At 38.6% G+C, this 24,986-nt stretch overlaps 1 protein-coding gene across 1 annotated transcript in view; it reads right to left on the reverse strand.

Moving 5' to 3' along the window:
• Positions 1–24,986, reverse strand: part of otog (otogelin) — a 228,381-nt gene that overhangs the window by 29,057 nt on the left and 174,338 nt on the right. Inside the window, 5 exon segments of the mRNA XM_073050064.1 lie at positions 367–505; positions 4,183–4,403; positions 5,187–5,373; positions 11,484–11,588; positions 19,185–19,330. Of these exon segments, the coding sequence (XP_072906165.1) occupies positions 367–505; positions 4,183–4,403; positions 5,187–5,373; positions 11,484–11,588; positions 19,185–19,330 (798 nt within the window).

Raw genomic sequence — 24,986 nt, forward strand, 5'->3', positions numbered from 1 at the left:
AACAAAATAAAACTTTTCTCTCTCCCACTCTCTTAGCCCATTCACATTTCCTCTTTGTTTCTCCTTCCATAACAAATTCAACTATACATCTTTTTTCTTCTTTTATTTTTGTTGCTTGTTTAATTTTTACTTTAATTAGTTAAAACCACTGGGCTGAGTCCCAAACCTCCCAGACTAGGTTTGCCAACATCAACTTGAAATTCTGAAGAGATCCAATTAATACCGGGGATATTATAAATACAATGAGGTGCAACATATCGACAAATCTGAGTCTAATACTTCAGAGTGGGCTTTATCCTCCATCTGGGTGTGTTTCGGTGGTCGCACAGCTATGCTATGTCATTTTATTTAAGCAGTGCTACTTACAGCAATAATCTGGCTTCCGCCACTCAAGGCAAATATTGAATTTATTACACAGTGCCGCGTACGCACTCAAGGCAGAACAACGGTTTTGCACAAGTAACGAATCACGAATCCAGAGTTCGCAAAACATTTCTGGGGAAACCTAGGAGCAAAAAATGAATTAAATCTTTCACACTGCTTATGAGAATTCTATAGAAAGTAATTGATAATGGAGTACAGGATGAATACAATGCATCTTAAATTGAGACTTTTGTTTATATTTTTTTATCAAGAAATGAATGTTGGCCTTCATTGCTAGAGGGTTAGAATTTAAGAGCAGGGAGGTTATGCTACAACTGTACAATCTATGTGTACTGGTAAGGCCACACCTGGAGTACTGAGTGCAGTTCTGGTCTCCTTACTTGAAGTAAGATATCGTGACTTTGAGTTTATGTAGAGAAGGTTCAGCAGGGTGACTCTAGCGATGAAGGGATTAATCTATGAGGACAGATTGAGTCACCTGGGACTTGTACGTTCAGAAGAATGAGAGGGAATCTTACAGAAACATGAAAGGAATAAGATAGAGGTAGGAAAGTTGTTTCTTCTGATAAGTGCAGCTAGAACTATGGGACATAGGTTCAAGATTAATTTTCTTGGCAGTACTTAGAGATATAGCATGGATAGGCCTTTCTGGTCTGTTGAACTCACACAGCCCAATGACTAATTAACCTAGTAACCTGTACATCTTTGGAATGTGGAAGGAAACCAGAGCACCCGGAAGAGCCCACTTGTCCATAGGGATAAAACTCCTTACAGGCAGCAGCGGAATTCAACTCGGATTGCTGCTGCTGTAATAGTGTTGCACTAATTGCTATGCTACTGTGCTACCCAATCTTTTCAGGGAGAAAAGATCTAGTATGGGGATGAAGAGAAACTATTTTTCCCAGAAAGTAGTGAATCTGTGGAATTCTCTGCTCAGGGAAGCAGGGAACTTCATTTAATTTATTTAAGAGACAGCTGGACTTTTAAAGAGCAGGGGAATTAAGGGTTGTGAGGTAAAAGCAGGTAAGTGAACCCAAGTCCATGGCAAGAGCAGCCATGATAGATTTGAATGGCGGAGCAGGCTCAACAGGCCAGATGGATTACTTCTGCTCTGATTTCTTATGCTGTTATGTAAATTCACTCAAAATATAACTGTTTTTCAAGATACAACAATTTCATCTACAATCACATAAGCAGGTATGCAGAACTGAGGGCAAAATAAATATGATTTATAAATAAAGGTGGCATTCACATAAAGAAAAAAAGTAAGTTTTAAAATGATCTCAGGAGTGGGAAGAAATTAGCTAGATTGAAAATTTGGCCATGAAATCGGAAGTAATAGATTATGAATGGCAAAATAAGAAGCAACGCAAAATGAATGAAACAACTTTACAGGAGATTCAGGAAGAGAGACACTTAAAGATTGATAAGTGCACTTTTTTGAAAGTTGTAAGACATCCTATATAGCTGTTCTGGAGAAAGTGAGATTCTTATAATTAAAGTTAGAGTCACAGAGAATTAAAACAAGGAAGTTATACCATATATTTATAATAAAATAATGACTCTCAAATTGAGTTTTCCATCCAATTCTTGCTACAGACTTTAGAAAGAATGATAAGGTCTTCAAAAGAATGCAGAAAATATTAACAAGATTTGTATCAGGAAAGAAGGTGTTTAGTTACACAAAGAGACAAGAGTCACCCTGGTTTGTGTTACATACCCTGTGGGTATCTTGTGACTGTCTTATGCCCATGATGTAATTGAGTATCTGGTGAGCATGATGGTGGTGGTGGTGTGATCTTGTGATGGTGGGATGATGTATTTTCCCGCCAGTGTGAGATCACATGCTGTAATTTTCCCGCCAGTGTGAGGTCATCTGATGGCCTGTTTTCAACAGGTATAAAATGGGTAAAGTCTGCTGTGATGCAGGAGTTTTTGATGGGATGTCGTTTAAGTCGTCTGTTACTCCGTTATGCTGCGTATTTGGTTTCATGACACAGTTTTGTTTTAAAGTGGAGTTTTAATTCCTACTGTAAGCTACATTGTTGTTGTGCCGGCAGTTTTGAAAATCACTGCCAGTTATGTTTGATGTATCTTTGATTTAATTTTAAAGTCTAAGTATTGGAGAGTGAAGATTTACCGAAGTACGGAAACCCGAAGGATCGAGTAAAGTTGGCATCATCGGCGGTAATACAGGATCAACCTTATTGGATCTTTGTTCCGGAAATAGTAACCTGCATCCAAGATAGCCCCCACATTGTAAGAGTAGAAAGAGTTGGGCGCAGTGTTATTCACAAAGGAAAAGGTCAGTTCCTTCGAGCTGTTTTTATTTCCTTCATCGTGAATCCTTCGGGCGAGACATATTTTGGCTGGGATTAGCAGTAACATCACGTCGTCAAGGAATTCGTTACTTCAGAAAAGTCTCTCCTAATTGACTGTATAAATCATTTGGACTTTCGCATTTATCACTTTAAGAACTGTTCAGGTTGCCGTATAGCAGTTAACTTCCAGTTAAGTTAGTCGTTTGTTTACCTTTCATTTTTATTGAGCAGAGTTTCAATTCTATATTCATTGTTGCTGTATCATAACATCTATCTTAAGAATAGATGCCAATAAGGTTGAACCAAAATTCCATCATGTCTCTATATACTTAGTAGACCACTTCATTAATTTCCAGATGCTGATATACTTTGAATATAATTTTAGACAAGTAGCAGCCAGGTAAATACATAATGGTTTCTCTTTTTTACCATAGCTATACAAACAATAAACATGGGCAGAAAGTGGCAACCTAATAAAAATTAGCTCTCCCTCCTTAATAACAGAATTATATATGCACATTTTCATAATACAATCATATTTTTACAGCTATTTGCTGCAATATATTTTCTGCATTCTAATTGCTGCACACTTATTATGCAAAGAATCATCTGAAGCTATTTCTTATCACCTGTTTCTATCAAAAGATACAATAGCTACAATGAAATCTGGCTTTTAACTGAAGCTCTACAAGTTTCCTCATGAGCACAGTGCTAAAATTAAAAAGATGCAGTAAGGACACAAGAGATCGCTTAAAAAGGGTGCATTTTTCATATAGGGATATTTCATCAATGCAATGGATACTTGGAGATGAAGATATCTTTTTTGATCAAGCAGAAGATCATGTTAAAGAGAATGAAACAATTTTGAAAAGGCTAATGATTGGTTTACCTTACAGATGTAAAAAGCAAAATAGCACAAGAAAAGCAAAAAGTAACGAAACAGCTAAGAACACAAAAAATCACTGAAAAAATAGGTAAGACGCTTTTTTTTCTATTCGGACTTAAGTATTAACTGTTGTTTGCACCTGCAGCAGGAAGGGAATTAGAAGAGGGGAAGAATAGAGTAGTGCCTGCTGGACAGGATGAAGACCACAATCACACAATGCACGCTTTATAATGACCCTCAGAAAATACTATGTTGCTGGATAGAGGAAGTGAATGCTAATTTACAAAACAAGCATCCAGTACCTTAAGGAAGAATTCAATGAATAGGAATTTCAAATGCAGCTCCTGTTCCAATATAAATAGATGCCTGCTGAAAATTAGCTGAAAATTGTGGTGATAGAAATGTAATCGGAATTTTGAGAAAAGTGTTCTTCCAGAAAGCAGAGACACAACAAGGTTAGAAGAATTCCGTAGTGATAATGCAAGTGGGGGAAATGGTAAGTGATGAATGAGGTGTAAGCACAAAAGGAATACCACATCATTCATAGGGTTGACTCTTGGGAAATTAAAACTAATTTTTGAAGCTACTTACTTGTGAATGGCAGGGGGCAAAAGACTCACTCCGGAGCATCTTGAAGCACTCAGAGCAATTACTTGTAGAACAGTTAACCTCAAAAATTCGGCTCATCTTTATATCAGTCTCTGTGCTAGCCACCCTCCAATCTTCAACAAAGATCAGTGGGTCATCGTCTTTATTAAGAACTGTGCCATTTTTCAAGGTTAAATCATTTGATGGGTTTCCATCACAATAGCCTACAAATATGTAAGAAAATGTCATTTCAACAAGTTAATATGAAACTTCATGGCAAACAACAATATTGAAAATAGAAAGAATATTGTTTTCTGTATATTTGGGACAATGAGGTGGTGTTATACTCAAGATCAATAAACTATTTCATTTAAGAGTCTTCTCTTCAAAAAGATAAACTTAATAATTCAATAGTATTTTCTTCAAAATTAAAACTCATGGTAGCATAGTGGTCAGGCAACTCTATTACAACTCAAGGCATTGCAGTTTAGTGTTGAACTTCAGTGCTGTCTGAAAGGAGTTTGTACATTCTCCCTGTGATTGCATGGGTTTCCTCCAGGAGCACTCACTTTTCTCCCACAGTCCAAAGATGTACTGGTTAGTAAATTAATTAGCCATTGTAAATCATCCTGTGATTAGGCTAGACTTAAGTAGGTTGGTTGCTGTCCGCTCCGGCTCATTGGGCTAGAAGAGCCTGTTCTGTACTGTATCTCAAATAAGTAAATGAAAATATTTATTCCCAGCTGTGGTCTTCTAGCACCGACCTCTTGCTTCCACCAACTACCCAGATATGTGGGTCTCAGCATTTCAGCATTTGCAAGAGTTGGTTTTTTGTGTCCCTCAACGTATGGTTCCCTTCAGATCTTATACACATTGTAACCACACTTCAAAAACTGGCTCAAGAATATTATAATATGCAGTAAAATGATTTTACTCCTTTTGTCGCTTTGTGCTAAGATTTAATCTAAAACTTTCTATACAATTTAAGGTAATCAATGTTTACATACCACATAATCCCAAAGTAGCTAGCTTTTTATTGGGAGTTCCAGTGTCGATAACCATCATCCCTGTGCTGTGAAACCACTGCATGCTGATACCAGCTGGAGTCAGGATTGTGTACATATTCCCAGTGTCTATGATCTCAAAATCATATCTTCGGAATGGAGTGTAGCCTAACTTTGAATTAATGGTTAACTACAACAAACAAAAATAATACTTGGATTTATACACAATTCAATTAAAATTTCCATTTATTAAATTTAAAATATATTTTTAAATTCTACAAATTTGTTAATAAAATTCCACATCATATTGAAATTCAAGACATACTTCTTTTTCAAAAAGAATCTGTCTAATAACTTATATTTGATGATGTAGAATCAGGCATGTCATTTCAATGACTATGTGATGTACTCGTAGGTTAAGACAGCATTGCCAATTTTCCTCTCAATTTTATTTCCATGCGACTCAGATATTGCTCTTTAAGGAGAGTGCATAACCTTGTAAGAGTTTATGCATTTATCCCAGAGATTTGCTTAATATTTCCACCATCTGTGAGAAGAAGAACCCGACCTTCACCCAGCCTCTCTTAATCGGCTGAATGAAGTTTCAACCAGATAATATGTCCATTCTAAGTGTGACACAAAAAGAAGCTAAGACACTGGGGAAGATACACAAAAATTTCTGGATTTCCAGGGACTTCACACATGTGAAGAGGCTAATGAGTTGGGGATGTTATTTTTAAAGCAAAGAAGATTAAGAAGACATTTGATTGAGGTTTCAATATTATGAGGCCTTTAATAGAAATGGTAATAAGAGGGCAGAGATTCAAAATAATTCGTTAGAACAAAATCTAGTGGGAATAAAGACAACATTTTACGTATTGACTTGCTAAGATCCAGAATTCACATTTTTTTAAAGTTTGGGAGGAAGACGTTTTGTGGAACAATGAAACAGACCAGGGCTAATTGGATAATGAAATTAAGATGTGCTTCTATTTCACGGAACCTTTTTGAGCAGATTTAACATTGACGAAACAAGTCCAAATCTAGCAACTGTAAGACCACTGTGCATACTTAACTTACATTTTTAAATAAGAAGCACAGCACGAGCAGGTTACATGGTTGGCACAACATTGTGAGCTGAAGGACATGTAATGTGCCGGAGATTTCTATGTTCTATGTTCTATGACAATGATGTAAGACTATGAAAGAGAAGTGAAGGGAGGAAGCAGTCAGTGCAGGGTTACCCTATGGTCATTCCTCTCTGCAACAATATACCCCTTTGGATACTGCTGGGGGGAGTGACCTATCAGGGCACAGCAGCAGCAGCCAGGCCAGTGGCACTGTGGCCGGCTCTGAGAGAAGCGTAAATTCAGGCAGAGCAGTAGTGGTAGGAGACTCAATAGATAGGAGGATGGATAGCAGGTTCTGTGGCTGCAAAAGAGAAATCAGGATGGTGCATTGCCTACCAGGTGCTAGGGTCCAGGATGTCTCAGAGTGGCTGCAGAAGATTCTCAAAAAGGAGGGTGAGCAGCCAGAGGTCATGGTGCACATTGGCACCAATGACTTAGGTGGAAAGAGGGAAGAGGTCCTGCGCAGTGGGTATAGGGAGTTAGTGAAGAGGATGAAGAGAAGGACCTCTACAGTAGTAATCTCTGGATTACTGCCACTACCACATGATAGTTTGCACACGAGTAAGATGATAGTACAGATGAATTAGTGACTGAGGAAATGGTGCAGGGGGCAGGATTTCAGATCTCCGGATCATTGGGATCTCTTCTGGGGAAGGTATGACCTGTACAAAAAAGGATGGATTACACCTCAATAGGAGTGGGACCAATTTCCTTGAGGGCAGCTGCAGAGGAGGGTTTAAACTATGTTGACAGCCGGAGTGGAACTGGGATGATGGGGCAGTTGGTGTACAAGTCAATGCAATGCGCAATGAGCCTGTGAGGAAGGACAGGTAGGCGATACGGCAAAATTGCAACCAGTGGGATGAGTTGAAGTGTAACGTGGGGCCAAAATCAGAAAGGGTGAAGGTGTTGTATTTGAATGCACGCACTATATGGAATAAGTAGATAGTCTCGTGGTGCAGTTAGAGATTGGCAGGTGTGACATTCTGGGCATCACTCAGTCATAACTGAAAGAAGATCATAGTTGGGAACTTAGCATCCAAGTATATAACTTGTATTGAAAGGACAGGCAGGTAGGCACTGGGGTGGCTCTGTTGATTAAAAAAAAATGAAATCAAATCATCAGAAAGAGGTGACATAGGATCAGAAGATGTAGAATCCTTCTGAGTAGAGTTACAAACTGCAAGGAAAAAGCAAGCCTGATAGGGGTTATAAACAGGTCCCTGAACAGTAGCTAGGATGGCGGATATAAGTTTCAATGAGAAATAGAAAAGGCATGTAATAGGGGCAATGTTACAATTGTCATGGAGGATTTCAATATACGCATAGATTGGGAAGATCAGGTTTGTGCTGGGTACCAAGAAAGGGAATTTGTAGAATGCCTATGAGGTAGCTTTTTAGAGCAACTTATGATTGAGCCCAGTAGGGGAAAGGCAATTCTGGATTGGGTGTTGTGTAATGAATCAGATTTGCTAAGGGAGCTTAAGGTAAAGGGACACTTGGGAAGCAGTGATTATAATATGATAGAATTCTCCTTGCACTTTGAAGGGGAGAAGATAAAAGTCAGATCTATCAGTATTACAGTGGAGTAAATGGAATTACAGATGTAAGAGAGAGGAGCTGGCCAAAGTTGATTGGAAGAGGATGCTAGCAGGGATGTTGGCAGAACAGCAATGGCTGGAGTTTCTAAGGAAAACTCAGAAGGCACTGCATAGATACATACCAAAGATGAAGAATTATTCTAAAGTGAGGATGAGGCAACCATGGCTGACAGGAGAGGGTATATAATATAGCAGAAAATAGTGGGAAGTTAGAGGATTGGACCACTTTTAAAAACATCGGAGAGCAACTAAACGAAACCATGAGGAGAGAAAAGATGAAATATGAAGGCAAGCTAGCCAATATTATCAAAGAAATGGTGGACATTAATAAGCATTTTGTGTCAGCCTTCACTGCAGTCTGCCAAGACAGTCAGGGGGCAGACCATCCTGAATAGCAGTGTAGTTGCTATAAGTAAGCAGAAAGTGCTTGGGAAGCTGAAAGGTCTGCAGGTAGCCTGGACCAAATCGGCTACACTACGCAGTACTGAAAGAGGTAGCTGAAGAGATTGTTGAGGCATTAGTAATGATCTTTCAAGAATCACTAGATTCTGGAATGGAATGAAAGTTGCAAATGTCACTCTAATCTTTAAAAAGGGAGAGAGACAGAAGAAAGGAAATTATAGAACTGTAAACCTGACTTCAGTGCTTGGGATGATGTTGGAGTCCAATATCACTGATGATGTTTCAGGATACTTGAAGGCATGTGATAAAGTCAGCCAAAGAAGCATGGTTTCCTTAAGTCTGCTGGAGTTCTTTGTGGAAATAACAGGTAGGATCATCAAGGGAGAGTCAGTGGATGCTGCTTATTTGGATTTTGTGCAGGCATTTGACAAGGTACCACACATGAGGCTGCTTAACAAGATAAGAGCCCATGATATTACAAGAAAGATACTAGCATAAATAGAAGATTGGCTGACTGGCAGGAGGCAAAGTGTCTGAATAAAAGGAGGCTATTCTGGTTAGCTGCTAGTGACTAGTGGTGTTCTGCAGGGGTCGGTATAGGGACCAATTCTTTTCACATTTTATGTCAGTGATTTGGATGATGGGATTTGAAATCAAGTTTGCAGATGTACAAAGATAGGTGGAGGGGCTGGTAGTGCTGAGGAAACAGGGAATCTGCAGAAAGACAGATTGAGAGATTGGGCAAAGAAGTGGGAGATGGAATATAATGTAGGGAAGTGTATGGTCATGCACTTTGGTAGCAGGAATAAAGGCATAGACTATTTTCTAAATGAGGAGGAAATTCAAAACTCAGAAATGCAAAAGGACCTGGGAGTCCTCGTGCAGGATTTACTGAAGTTTAACTTGCAGGTTGAGTCAGTGGTGAGGAAGGCAAATGTAATGTTAGCTTTCATTTCCAGAGGACTAGAATATAATAGCAAGAGTCCTTTACAGGACATTAGAAATGTCCTCCTTCTTCAAAGAACAGATTTCTCTTCTTCCACCATTGATGCTGCTCTCACCCGCATCTCTTCTATTTCTCAAACATTCCTGTTCACCCCATCTTCCCACCACCTTAACAGTGATAGAATTCATCTTGTCCTTACCTACCACCCCAAGAGCCTGTGCATCCAACATATCATTCTCCACACCTTCCACCATTTCCAAAGGGATCCTACCACCAAACACATCTTTATCTCCCCATCTCTCTCTGCTTTCCACAGGGATCATTCCCTCCATGATTCCTTTGTCCATTCATTTCCCCCCATTAGTCTTCCTCTTGGCACTTACAGTATCCCTGCAAGCAGCCAAAGTGCTACCCCCATCCATTCACTTCCTCCTTCACTTCCATTCAATGCCCAGAATTTCATCTGTGAATCTGCTGGGGTTGTCCATCTTCTAGTGCTCCCATTGCAGCCTCTTCTACATCGGAGAGACCTGTCATAAATTGTGAAACTGCTTTGTCAAGCACATCCGATCCATTCACCAAAAGTGGAACTTCCGGTGGCCCAACATTTTTAACTCCGATTCCCATTCAATGCCAACATGTCGGCCCACGGCCTCCTCCTGTGCCTTGATAAAGCCACCCTCAGGGTGGAGGAGTAACACATTATATCTGTTCGTATAGCCTCCAACTGTCAATTTCTCCTTCCAGGAAAAAAATTTCCACCACCCTCCCCTTTTTACCTCTGCCATTTTACCTCTTCGAAACCTGCCTATCAACTCCCCTGGTGGCTCTCCTCCTTCCCTTTCTCCTGTGGTCCATTCTCCTCTCCTATCAGATTCCTTCCTCTCCAGAGCTTGACCTTTCCTACCTGCCTAGCTTCACCAATCACCTTCTAGCTATCCTCCTTCCCCTCCCCCCACCATTTTATTCTGGCCTGGTCCCCTTAATTTCCAGTCTTGTAGAAGGGTATCAGCCTGAAATGTTGACAGCTTGATCATAATCTTGCATGCTGCCTGGCCTACTGAGTTCCTCCAGCATTTTGTGTGTGTTGCTTTGGATTTCCAACATTTGCAGAATTTCTTGTGTTTGTGATAAAAGTGCAAGGTTGTGATGACGAGGCATTGTTTAGACAACACTTGGAGTACTATGAGCAGTTTGGGACAGCTTATCTAAAAAAAGATCTGCTGGCACTGGAGAAGGTCCCGAGGAGGCTCACGAGAATGATTTCAAGGAATGAAAGGATGAATATATGAGAAGTATTTGATGGCTCTGGGCCTTTACTCACTGTAGTTTAGAAGAATGAGGGTGATCTCTTTGGAACCTGTCGAATATTGAAAGTCCCTCAGAATAGAGGGATGTCCATCTAGATCAGAGATGTGAATCTCAGAGGGTGGTGAATTTTTGCAATTCATTGCCATAGACTACTGTGGAGGCCAAGTCATTGAGAATATTTAAAGTGGAGATTGATATGTTCTTGCTTAGTTATAGTGCCAAAGGTCATGGGGAGAAGGCAGAAGACTGGGGATCAGAGTGATAATAAATCAGCCATGATGAAATGGTAGAGAAGGCTTGATGGGCCGAGTGGCCTAATTCTGCTCCTATTTCTTATGGTCTTATGGAATATGACATAAAGGAAAATCATTACAACTTCCCTTATTAAATAACAGCCATCTTTTTTTAAATCTGTACAAAATGCATGACTTTCATATTGTTCAAGTCATTTGGGACAACATATGAACAGACAATAGGAAAATGAACTGCTAATTAAAAACTCAATAAAGATGAGGAAGATGTTTGTAATTAGTTTTAGATTGGTTTTATCATGACAATTTCATTGATAGAATTAATATTAAATTTCCAAGAACATTTCCCTTTGTGCCAAACAAGAATAAATTTTAAACACTGCTCAGAGTTTAATATAGCTAGAAGCTCATTGATAAATATTTCTGCAGTATTGGATAAGAATTACCTTATTCCTGATGGCACTTTTAATATTTATGAACCAAGACATACCCAGATTAGCACACTCTAGGCACTACAATGTAGCCCATGATTAATATTAATATTTAGTAACATGAGTTGTAGCTTTGCAATTGCATTAAATGAAAGAATAATTATGAAATTCAGGAGAACTTGAGGATGAATCATGTAACTAAATGTAAATTAAAGATGGCGAACTTACTCTTCTGTTCGGCTGGTCAATCATGACTATGTTTGATCCATGAGTTATGTTAAGCCTGGTGAGGCACAGGTAGCTGGAGTTCACTTGAGGTTGGATCATTGTGGTCTGATTAGGAAGAAACACGATGATTAATCACAAATCTGTATTACACACTATAACATAATGATTTCAATTAACATTCAATGCTCATTCTCTTGATAGTTTTGCTCTTCAGAGTGAAAGTTTATAATAATTATTGAGTACCTCTGGAATAATTCCATATTTTGTGAGGGCCTACTTTCTAAATCAAATCACTACACACTTCCAGTGCCTTGTTGAACTGTACTACGTAGTTTTATGTCATCTAGGCCTCATGCTTAATTTTAAGTTATGATAATGTTTTCGTATTCTTTGCAACAAATGTCACATCTTAACCAGTCTCAGAATGTCATTTAAATACACAGATATTCTAAAATGAACAAATAGTACCTCCTATCTAGCCTAATTATCTTTTGTTTATCACATTCTCTTGAAAGTTCATAGTTCTCTGTGCTTCTGTTGCTAACTGTGAGCAAGTTCCAGTAGTGAAGCATTCCCATAATCCTAGACCACAATAATTTTCAAAATTTTAGCAAATTTCAAATTGAGAGATACAGACTACTGTATTCTGTGTACAGAATACTGTGATTTTTAAAAAATAATGTTTGAGTCACTAATTTTGTCAGTAGCTTATCAAGAATGCCTGAGAGTGAGAAATACATAATAACATCACTTATAAGATCAGAGTAAGGCTCAGGCGATGACCAAATGTTTGGAAATTTGCAAGACCATTAGAACAATTGTAGACCTATGTAAAATACTGGTTGAAATGCAAATGAAGTTTGCCTACAAGCAGGGTGCAAACGAACATTGTAAAAATTTTCTGGATGTCATCCTTCAGACAGGAATTTATCTCTAGTCTGACTGTACCTGCTCGCATCAGCAGATTGGTAAATGGAGCAGAGAACCTTGTTGTGCACCCACTAACTTCACCTAATGGCATTTTATGTTTTCCATGATTACTTAATAAACTTTTTCAGTAATTAAATCGTCACTTCCAAAATATATAAATATATAAGATACTAGAAATGTAGTTTGTTGCTATGAAAGGATTTTTAAAAATTATTTTATCAACTGTCTATCAAACACGTAAACACACATTTAAATTTTCTCTGAAACAATCTCCAGAGGAATTCTGGACCAAATGAATAGCTGCGTATCAGATTTAAAGTTCACAAGTTCTTCCTACTAGAAGACCCCAAATAATATTCACAGCTTCGCAAATTTGAAATCATTAGGATTTATGCTGATCAATACAGCAAGTCGTTTTTATCGGCTATTAAGTCTACATGATAGGCCCAAAGCAGATGCACTTGTTTTCACTAAAATGAGTCAAATTCTGAATGAGTCAGGTCTGGCTTTTAGGTAATCAAAAGAGACAAACCTGATACAAAATTAGCAAAATTATTTTTTAAAGATCAATTCAGTAGTTTGGAGCTCCTATTTTAAGCTTTTTGCTAGAGCTGAGTAGTGAAACTTCAGTAATTTGCTATAAGTTACATGGTCCTATTTTGAACGCAATTATAAGAATGTGTTTTACCAAGATAGATTAGATGAAGGAGGACTCAGTAGCGAATAGTTTAAACAAAATATGAACGCTGTATAATAAACTGTGTGGATGTATCTGATTTAGTTAAAGGCTTCACATATTTTCTCATGGCAAAGTATCAAACATCCTGTCTCTTTCCACAAATATTATTAATAGATGCATTTTAATAATCAGGACCTCCTTCAAACAGTTTTGATACATTATATCTGTGTAGCAAAGATATTTAGTAACAGGCAATTAAAGACTAATTTGTGCCATGAACCAGGTGTTCTTGATAAGTAAACACATAATTAATCTAATGATGATTGGATTAGTTTGGATTGGCTCCGTTCTAGTTCTGTTAAGGTCCATAATTTCTTTCTAAAAATCTAATGAACTAAAATTTTTGAACCATCATGTAATGAAGATTTATTGTCAGGAATAGTTCAGTAATTTTTTTTAGAAATTCAACCAGGCATTTTTTATTATGTGGATAAGACAGTTTCTGCACTGATTATAGATGTAATAGCAGTTATTCCATGGGCAATACTCTTTTAGAAATTAGTTTGAATTGTTTCAAAGTCTATTCACTATTGCATACTCACAACCCAAACAAGTCACATCACCTTATTAACACTACCTCCCATCACAAATCTGCCACAATCCTCCCGCTCACGATAAAACACCAATTCATTATCCCCATTTGCACTAACGTGCCCACCTCAATTCATGAGCCCAGCCTGAACTATTCCTATCCACCAGTCTGCCAAACTGACACACAAATTGCCTTTGAGCCCAGAGCTTAACAGGCCACTTCAGAGGGCTGTTAAGAATGAATCACATTACTGTGGATCTAATTTACATGACCATGAGACCAAAAGACATAGGAGCAGAATTAGGCCATTTGGCCCATCAGGTCTGCACTGTCATTCCATCATGGCTGATTTATTATCCATCTCAACACCATTCTCCTATAAGACTATAAGATATAGGAGCAGATTGTTGAGCAGACTGGTGAATACAACACATCTACTTCACCTGAAGGACAATAGTAACCTTGTTTCATGAGCAACACCACTAATGCTTGATATACAAATTTCCCATCTACCAAGGTGGGAATATCAAAATCATCTGTAGATATCATCCATGGCTAACCTAGTAGCATATTAATGAAAACTCAACAATATGTAGGTGCAAGTTTCTCTTCTTCCACTCATGCTTATCATATTCATTTAACTCCCAGATGGACTGTGAAACCAATTTTAATCTCGAGGAGGAAATTACTGTCAGGAGGTCATATAAAGGTTTTCTTCAAACAATTTTTGATTGTCTTGCAACACAGTGCCTTGTATTCAGCCCTCAACCCTTTGATCACATAAATAAGTATTACAAACAGGGATTTTGACCAATTTAATGGAGAATTTTTATTTCTTAATCACATGCTCCTATTTTTTGCAGTAGAGTGCAAAAAGCTGGGAACATTGTAAAGCATGAAAAACCAAAAATTCAAAAACTGAAACAACAGCATTTCAAAAGTAGTCATCCCCCTTTGCTCAGTATTTAGTTGAACTGCCTCTAGCAGGTATTACAGCCAGTAGCCTTGCACAATGTAACAGAGAAAGATTTGGCCAATCCTCCTTGCTCAAGCTGTGTCAGATTAGTTGGGGAGCAGCAGTGGACAGCAATCTTGAGGTCTTGTCAGAGATGTTTCATTGGGTTAAGGTCAGGACTGGGTCACCTAAGGACATCAATTTTCTTTATTTGAAGCTACTCCATGGTTGCTCCGGTAGTATGCTTGGGTCATCGTCCTGTAAAGATGAACTTTCTCCCCCAATTTAAACTTTCTGGCAGGGGCAAGCAGGTCAGAGTGACCGTTGGTGTCACTGTAGCCTCTCTTACAAGTGCCATTCTTTGAGAGCGACTAGGTTTAGAGGGGTGGGCTGACCTAGTCAGTGTGGCTGCGGTTTCATTTTTTTTTACACTTTTTCATGATGGACTGCACTGAGCTCCGTGATATGTTCACTAGCTTTGAGATGGACCCATATCCTTCCCAGATTTGCACTTCTCTATTGTTATGTCCTTAACCTGCCTTGAATGTTTTTTGTCTTCGTTTTGGTTTGGTCTGTTGAAAATCTACCACACAGTTGGACCTTACAAAGAGAGGGGTCTCTGTTAATTCAGGCGATCCACCAATTTTCTACATCAACAGGTTGGATGAGTTGGTCAGGTAACATATATTATTGCACCTGAGGAAAGTTAGCGTAGTAATTACAAAGGGGATGAATACTTTTCCAGCATCTCAATTTTGATTTTTAATTTTTGGTAAAATGTTGGAAATGATTTGTAGCTCGGGTTGAGGATGTTTTGAGTAGCTCGCCGAGCTGGTTTGTTAGTTTGCAGACGTTTCGTTACCCAGCTAGGCAACATCAGTGCAACTTCCAATGAAACATTGGTGATCTACGTTGTTCGGTGATTAGTCTGTTTGTCTGTTAGTGGGTGTGTGGGTATATATGCCGTTTCTATTAGTTACCGATTCTGTAATCCATGATTGGTTCATTGAAATCCGATTAGGTGGTAATTGTTGACCGAGCTGTGTTAGTCGACCGTTATGCAGGATTAACGTTGACCTCATTGATTGACACGTGTAAATTGGCTCTTGGCTTTGAACTGACGATATGACGCTGAAGTGGGGCATAAACTGTTGTCACCTAATCGGATTTTAACAAACCAATCACAGAATACATATTCAGTAACCAACATAAAAGGCCGATACCCACCCCCCCCCCCACCCATGTATATATATATATACACACACACACCCCTCCCCCCCCAAGGACACATAAAAGATGAACAATGTAGATCACCAAAATTTTGTTTGAACTTGCACTGATGATGTTGCCCAGCTGGGTAATAAAATGTCTGCAAGCGAACAAGCCAGTTCGGCGGAGCTACTCAACAACAATTTTTAGTAAATTTTGACAGGTTTTATAATTTTACTTTTGATGTAACATGATGCAAAATAGTTAGCTCAAAAATCATACTTCAATATATTTTAAATTTAGAAAATGAGCTAGTAAAACGTGAAAATAGTTGTGAGGGCTGAATACTTTCACAAGTCAAGTCAAGTTTATTGTAATTTCAACCATAGACTGCTGGTACAGTACACAGTAAAAACGAAACAACATTCCTCCAGAACCCTGGTGCTACATGAAACAACACAAAACTACACTAGACTATGTGAGACAGCACAAGGCTACACTAGTCTACATGAAACAACATAAAATCTGCACTAGACTACAGACCTGCACAGGACTACATAAAGTGCACAAAACAGTGCAGGGCAGTACAATAATTAATAAACAAGACAATAGGCACAATAGAGGACAAATTACAATATAATAATAAACGCTGTAGATATCAGTCTAGACTCTGAGTATTGAGGAGTCTGATGGCTTGGGGGAAGAAAGTGTTGCACAGTCTGGTTGTGAGAGCCTGAATGCTTTGGTACCTTTTGCCAGATGGCAGGAGGGAGAAGAGTTTGTGTGAGGGATGCGTGGAGTCCTTCACAAGACACTGTATACTAGCCAACAGTATATACCAGACCCTTCTTTTAAGGTGCATCTGAAAATTCATTGCTTTCATTGGCATTATTATCTGTTTTCAGATTTGGAAACAAGGACATCCACACACATGAGTCATAGAGCTATAGAGCATAGAAATAGACCTTCCAGTCCAACTCATCCAAGTCAGCCTTACTGGCTACCTGAGCTAGTACCGTTTACCTCAGTTTGGTCCATATTCCTCTAAAATTTTCCCATCCATGTACAGGCCCAAATGTACTTTAAATGTTTTAATTGTCCCTGCTTCTACTACTGCCTGTGGCAGTTCATTACATACACTCAACACCCTCTACATAGAAAAATCCACTATAAATCTTTCCCTTCTCACCTCAAAGAATGGATCATGGTTTTGATTTTTTTCCTACTAAGTCTAATTTTCATTATTTAGGTTTCATTTAAATAGTGACAGTAAGTTGCAGGAACCAATCATATAGCTTGTTCACCAAAGGAGTGCAAGCATTTGCTGTGGGTGGGTATGGGTTCATAATGGGTGGGAGTGGCTGGAGCGGTACTGTATGCTAACCTAAATCTAGACCTGGTACTTCAGTATATTCAAAGCTCAGATTGCTAGATTCAGATCTGCTCATGTGTCCAAGCGATCCAATTGTGCTGCTAGAAGAGAGGTGACCCACAGCTCCTGGACTCATCCCTGACTTCTGGTGCTGTCTGTGTGTTTACATGTTGTTCTCCAGCTGTGTGGATTCCCTCAAATTGTTCTCATTTCCTCCCACATCCCACAGGCTGGCTACTGTAAATTGCTCCCTCTGGTCAGATGAGCAATAATATCTGGGGTGGGGGGCTGCTTAAAGGAGAATAAAATGAAATCATTGTGCAATTAGCATAAATACATGTTAGCAAGAATTTAGTGGGCCCAAGTGCCTGATTTCAAAATCATAAGAGATTTTGCAGGTGCTTGAAATCCAGAATAACACACATAAAATGCTGAAGGAACTCACAGGTCAGGCAAGATCTAAGGCAAGGGTTCCCAACTTTTTCTTATGCCACGGACCCCTACCATTAACTGAGGGGTCCATAGACCCCAGGTTGGGAACCCCTGATCTAAGGAGAGAAATAAACAATTAATGTTTCCAGCCAAGACTCTTCATCAAGACTGGAAAGGAAGGGGGTAGAAGCCAAAATAAGGTGGTTGGGGAAGGCAAGGAGTACAAGCTGGTAGGTGATAGGTGAATCCAGGTGGGGATGAGGTGGGAGGGAATAAAGTGAGAAGCGGAGAGGTAATAGATGGAAAAGATAAAGTTTTGAAGAAGAAGATATCTGATAGGAGACGAGAGTGGACAATGTTACAGATTTGCATCTATCTTCATGTTGTGTGGTTCCAAATCATTGCATAAGTAGTTTTATAGTCTACATTTCACCACATCATGGAGGTGAAACATCATTAATCTTGAAATGAAATCACATATCACTGGGAAGTTTGATTTATTCTCCCCAGTTATTGAGATTGCGGGGGGTGGGAGAATAGAAAATATTTACAATTAGATTTTTGACTTAAAAATGTGAGCACTAGATATTATCAATTTCAAATTAATATCAAACATCAATTTCTCTTTGTTAAAGGCAAAAACAGTGGATATTAAGCATTGGAATTTACTAATATTTACAAATTATCCACATAGAGATCTTCATTCACAAATACATGCTTCAAGATGGGAAACTGAATTTTATTTCTCTACTTTTTATAAAACTAGATAAAGAACTGTTGACAAGAGCAATAGTATTCTGCTACTAGAAATCTAAAGCCCTGCAAGATAATTGGTTTGACCCCTAATATATATATATATATTTATATGTTTTTTTTTATCTAGACCGGTTAGAAGTGGTGTAGTACAAATCATTTCATGTTCCCAAGGGGAATATAAACACACAGGAGTCATGCTAGAAAATGTGCATCAGTGAATACTGGGTACAAACAGTGTGCAAAGAATTTGACTGAGTGAGAGATCTCGGTTAGCCATGATGCTCCACTGGAATCATGAAGTCAGCCAGCACCCATTGTCTAGATTAGAGGACAAAGAATGTTCAAATAAATTGGGTTTTGCAGAATTCACGGGAATGCTTTACACCACCTGCACAGAAAGAGAAATATTTGCCAAAATGAATGTCAGTGTTTCCAATAGTTATGAAGATAATAAAAACTATAAACATTGCAGAAGTTTTAAAATGAGCCAGCTGCAAATTACCTCCAACTAAGGCAAATGGATTATATTCATGCCTATTTTTTTTTCTTTTAACGAATACCAGTGCTGTAAATCAGCCCTGAATTATTAAATTAGATGCTGAAGAATTTATCTAATTGAATTTGGCCAGCAAATTCTCTTGATTAAAGTTAGATAATTCTGTTGAATGATGCATGATAATTAATAATTAGAAAGATGTAGTGATTCAGGCAACCTTGTACTTTATGCTGTGAAGTAACATGGATTCTCGGGGGTTTATATTATCTTGAACACTCACCATCTGGTTGTTGAGACATTCGCTGATCCCAATAACAATAGTTTCATTTGCCGTGGAAGCAATAACGTATGATGCAGCTCCAGAAATGCCAAAACCACTTCCATCAAAAGTAATTATGTATAGATTGGCAAGAATAGAACATCGACCTACAAAAGTTAATTAGCTCACACTGTAATTAAAACTAGTTTCCAAAACTCAGGAAATCTGAGCTTCAAAGAACACTGAGAAGGAGCAGCTCTAGTAGCGGCTGACACTCTTACATCATGCACAAATCACATTATCATTCTCATGAAAAGTTAAGTGCTTAAAAATGAGATTACTAAATTTTAACAAAAACTTTCCAAGCTTCTATTTAAAATGAAAAACATCAGATGTAAACACATTATGCAACAAGATAAGGTTCTGCAATGATTGATTTATAACATGGAAAATATGTAACACATAAGAGAGGTAGTCAAGATTTCTTCTACTCCTTATTCACGGGTCTTGACTTGCCTCTTGTTCCCACATCGGGAAGAATGGCAGTGATGCAAAAATAGAAGTATATGACCCACTGGGATGCAGGCCTGCTGATTGAGGCGTCTGCAAAGGATAAACTTGGCTTCCTCCAGTTCCTTGAAAAATTATTGAGCAACAGGAGTGAGCATAGAAAGAGGACATCAGAGCCCTTTTTAATATCCCTTTGGCCCACCATTCCCTAGCCTCAAAATATTTCTTAACTTCTGTAAAGACATGTATGCAAATGTATAATGAGCACACATAGAACAGAATACTGAAACAGTTGGCCTAATTTAAATCCTTGCACATTCAGTAGTTCTCAGAGGGAGTTCTCTGGCAAGAAAAATATGAATGGGCCATATCTCGTACAGGTAAGGGGTTGCACAGGTGTTTGATTCAGTTTTGTGAAGCAGATATGCTGCCAAGGTTAAGATTTGCGTATCCCTGTATGAACAGAAACTATTTTCAATGACTCTTGGGGAAACTGAAGATACCCACAGTTTTTTCCACTTGGTTATAGAAAAAATGCTTTAAAATTAATAAAATGTATTGTATTTTACTTTCTATTGAGACTTTCTGCTGTAGTTGAGGACCTTTATATTCATCGTTCAATGTTCAACAAAAGTTTAAATGTCAATCATCAAATTGATGATTGAGATGGAGGCCCCTTACAGCCAGGTGGTCCTTACAGCCAGGTGGTCAATACAAGACAATTATGGCAGTCTCTGTATAGTTTCTGTTTATTTTATACTTTGCCAAGTAATTTGGTGCATTTCCAAATAGCATTTTTACTTCAAAAAACTAACTAGGAAGGTTCAGATTTTCATTACTGTTTCATTCCTTTTTGTGGAGCACAGAGAAATCCATTTTTAGATAAAAAGAGAATAGAAGGGAATTTTTGTTGATTTTATCCTTCAATTACTTCTCCTCAGAATTCATAACAATATGCACCAAGTGCAAGTAAAGTAATTTTTCCCTTAATGTATATACAGTAGATTGTGGTTAATTGGGACACATCAGGACCAGCATATTTTGGCCTAATTAAGCAGCTGCCCCAATTAGCTGAAGTTTCATGGAAATAGTTTAAAAAGTATGAAAAACATAAACTACTGTTTAATTGAGTAACAAATTATGTATTTAAATGAAATATAGAACAAATTAGAATACTACCAGTACTACTGCATCCAATGAAGACAGGAAGCCTGTCTGGGAGAGTACTTAAGGTAGAAAGGCCTTGCACACTAACAGTTACACTGTCCTGACCTCAGAAGTTCAGGTACAGTCATCTGAGTAGATGTCACAACCGGGATCTTCCCTGGTTGCAGTGGATAACTATGACTACTTCTGCGCCTCGTCATATCCTTCATTCTCCACATAGCGTTACAGCACTGCCATCCTGGCCAATGGATCTCACTGTAGATCTCATCCGCCCAGTCCACTGCAGCTGACTTCGCATGCTAGGACAGATGTGTACCTTCCTCATTTGTTTCTGACCACAGATGTTGTTCGTGTGGAGTTTGTACATTCTCCCTGTGGGTGTGTCGCTTTCCCTCAGGTGCTCTGATTTGCCCCCCACATTTTACATCTTGTTGGTGGGTAAACTGCCCCTGAGGTTGGATGGTGGTTATTGGGTAAAGTTCCTTTGTTTGTATTTGACCTGATGAAATTGAATGTAGAATCAACATTGTGGAGGCCAAGGGCTGCGCTCTTTCTCCTGCATACCACTGCGATGATACAACAAAATATAGACATTTTCTGGACATTGTGCATCAGCACAAAAGATAGAGTACCCTTGTATGACAATATGATTTCCACTTTCGTTTCTCAAAGGGTGCTGTCAATACCCAGACACTGAGCAGACAATTCTGTCTATATAATTCATTACATCTTTGGTCACACCCAAGGCAACCGTGCTTTACTATCATTACACTGAAATGGAACTTCTGTGAGGAAAATCCATAACTTGATTTCTCTGCTTTGCTCTTGCTTAGCATTAAGTCAAAGTGACCCTTTCCAATGAACCAAACTCCCAAAACTCAAGTTTAACCCTCCATTTCTCTAGTACCATCTCTTCAATAACCTCCAAGAAACCTTCAAGGTCAGTCCTCCAAAGACCTCTCCAATGATGAACCCTCATATTTCCCCAGACCCCACTTCCATGCTTTCTCAGCAATCCAGCATAAAACCACAATTCTCATTCTCCTTTGCAAGAAACTTTTCACCACCTCAACTGAACTTGACCTCAGTAGCATTACAGCACACTTTCCATTAGGGAAAAAACGCAAGCCTTTTCAGCTAAAATACTTACTGCACTCCATTACTTTGCACTATAGCAAATCAGCTGTCTCCTTCAGACCTTGAAACTTTCTTGACTAAATTTCTTTCTAAACTGTTCAACTGATAGAGAGTATTCTGCAGTTATGTGGATATAACAGCTATTAATTAAACAAAATCCAGTCTTCAGTTCTTACTGTAAATGTAAATATGTTCAGGATGCTTTCAATTAGCCTTCAGTTCTTATTGTGAATTGCAAGCAGTTAATTGAAGTTCAATTGGCCTACAGACTAAGAGATTGAAGATGCAACAGCCAAACATTAAGATGATGGGGTTGTGTTATTTGGCTTGCACTGTATGAGGCAAGTTTGACTTGAGTGCAAGCTGGCAGACAAGACGGATGTTGTCTCGTAGTGTTTCTAACATGGACACAGGTATAGACAATCAACAGTTTTTGTGTACTTATCATATTTGTGTACTCAGAGACAGTCCTGATAACATTAATTTTGAGTGTCTGGTTCTATGTTGTCAGAAGTTTTTAGAATGTTTGTGTTAATTAATCTCTCCAAAATGTGCTTGGATTGTCAGAGGTATCTTATCAATTACAATGTATTTCCACTTCATATTTAAAAGGAATCATCTGTCACTCCAAAGTATTGAAGTAAACAATCTCATAGTAATTATTGAAATTGTATTGAATTAGCTACTGCACTTTTGATCTTATTGTTCTAAAACATGGTGTACCTTTGGCTTGTAAGCCTCTACCAAGAGTGACTAAAATGTTGCCTGGTTGGCGTGATGAGTAGAATCTTCTCTATCACCAGCTTCATGTCTCAACAGTGACTTCAATCACTGTTACAACATTTGGGAGCTTGTCTGGGATACATTCATGATGCACTATGTACCTAGTAACTTCAGCATTCTAAAGGGGTGAGTATTTTTTTTAAGAGTAATGCCAATACTTAGATCTGTTTAGTTCAACAAACACATGATCCCAGAGTAACAAAGGATACAGCAGAAATCTGATATAAAAAGTGTGGTGTTTGTGTAAAGAACCAGCTACTAGATAGAGCTGGATAGTTTGTCGAGTCAGGGCCACCAGTTGCAAAAGGTGACTATTCACAATTCAGGATGCCAGAGGGGCATGAATATTCATTTGGTACTGTAGCAATTTTATGTATTGCACTGTACTGTTGCCACAAAAAATATATGTGAGTGACGATAAACCTGATTCTTACAAGGACTAAGAGTGGGAAGAGGGCAGGGAAAGGGGAATCATGATTGGGAAAAGGGGAAGCAAGAAAGGAGGGAGTGGGAAGCACCAGAGAGACATACTGTAATGTTAAATAAACCAATTGTTTAGAATCAAATGACCTTAACTGGTGTCTCAGGGCTGGGTGTGTCTCTGCCTGCACTACCGCCCGCCCCAACTCTCCTTTTCTGTTACGTGTCCCATGCCCCTCCCATAGCACTCCACCCTTACCATTCCCAACATCCTTTGCACCCACCAGATTCACAAACTCGCTCTCCATTCCTCATTGACATATACTGTACTGTGCAAAATTCAGGAGTATTCTGAAATTACGTGGATAAATGTAGCAGATATTAATTCAAATAAGAACAAATTGTAACAAGCCTTGAACTTGCAATTAGCCTTCAGTTCTTATTGTAAGCAATAAATTGAAGTTCAACTAGCTCACAGACTAAAAGATTACATATACAACAGTCAAATGTTAAAACAATGGGGTTGTGTTAATTTGACTTGTATTAGATCAAGACAACATGATTAAATTACTTGCACCATTGTGACTTGAGTTCAAGCTGGTAGACCAAACAGATATTGTCACTTAGCATATCAAACATGTCTCTTCATCGTCAGAAGTTTTTAGAATATTTGTGGTAATTAGTTTCTCCCAAAGCAGTTTGGATCTTCAGAGGTGCCTTATCAATTACAATGTACTTCCACTATTCATCTCAGAGGAACCTTTTGTCATCCCAAATATTGAAGTACACAATGTCATTGTAACCATTAAAATTGTATTGAGTCACCTTTTGTTACCTTTGATCTTTAGGGTATAAAAATGTGATGCACAGTACCAATGGGTTTGTGAGCCTCTACCAATAGTGTCTCCAGACTGATGCCCACTTGTGTGATGAATAAAGACTTCTATATCACTAACTTCAGTGTCTCTCCAATAACTTCAATCACAGTCACAACATTACACACTTCATTTTTTAACTAATAACTTTCAGTAACAAATGCATCTGGCAGCTTGTGATGAATTAAATGATAAATGAATTTTAATGCCAATAATAAAATGTTCCGTAAGAGGCTAACAGCAATATACAAGAGTATTGGCCTTATACTCAAAATCCACAAGACAAAGACCCCATCCATGCCCCTACTGCACAACATTGCCTTAGGAGAACAGAGGCTCAACATATGACTCTGGAAAATAAAATAAGCCATTCCTCAAACCTGAGAGTACAGATAGACATAAATGATGAAATTCATCATCATCTCTGGTGCACAGCACAACCTTCAGTAAGCTAAGTAAAAGAGTATCTGAAGATCAAAGCTTCAGAGCTCATGGTCTACCAGATATTTGGTTTTCCTGTCCTCCCAGATTTTCCAGGACCTCAATTACCTTCAGCAGGCACCTTAAGACAATGAAACAAAAACAATGTGATTTCTGCAAAACCTTCCAATGCCACTAGAAGTATAAGTAAACATTGCTGACATTCACTCCCAGCCAATATCCCAAATCCCTAGAATCTAATTACACTCAGTTGGCTGCACTGGACAGTTTGCATCTAGCATGCCTGACAGCAAAAACAGACATTCTATTCAGAGCAAACACGAGGAAATCTGCAGATGCTGGAAATTCAAACAACAACACACACAAAATGCTGGTAGAACACAGCAGGCTAGGCAGCATCTATAGGGAGAAGTGCTGTCGACGTGTCGGGCCTAACGTCCTGACGAAGGGTCTCAGCCCGACACGTCAACAGCGCTTCTCCCTATAGATG

This window comes from Hemitrygon akajei, chromosome 6 (genome assembly GCF_048418815.1).
Source record: "Hemitrygon akajei chromosome 6, sHemAka1.3, whole genome shotgun sequence".
NCBI lineage: Eukaryota > Metazoa > Chordata > Chondrichthyes > Myliobatiformes > Dasyatidae > Hemitrygon > Hemitrygon akajei.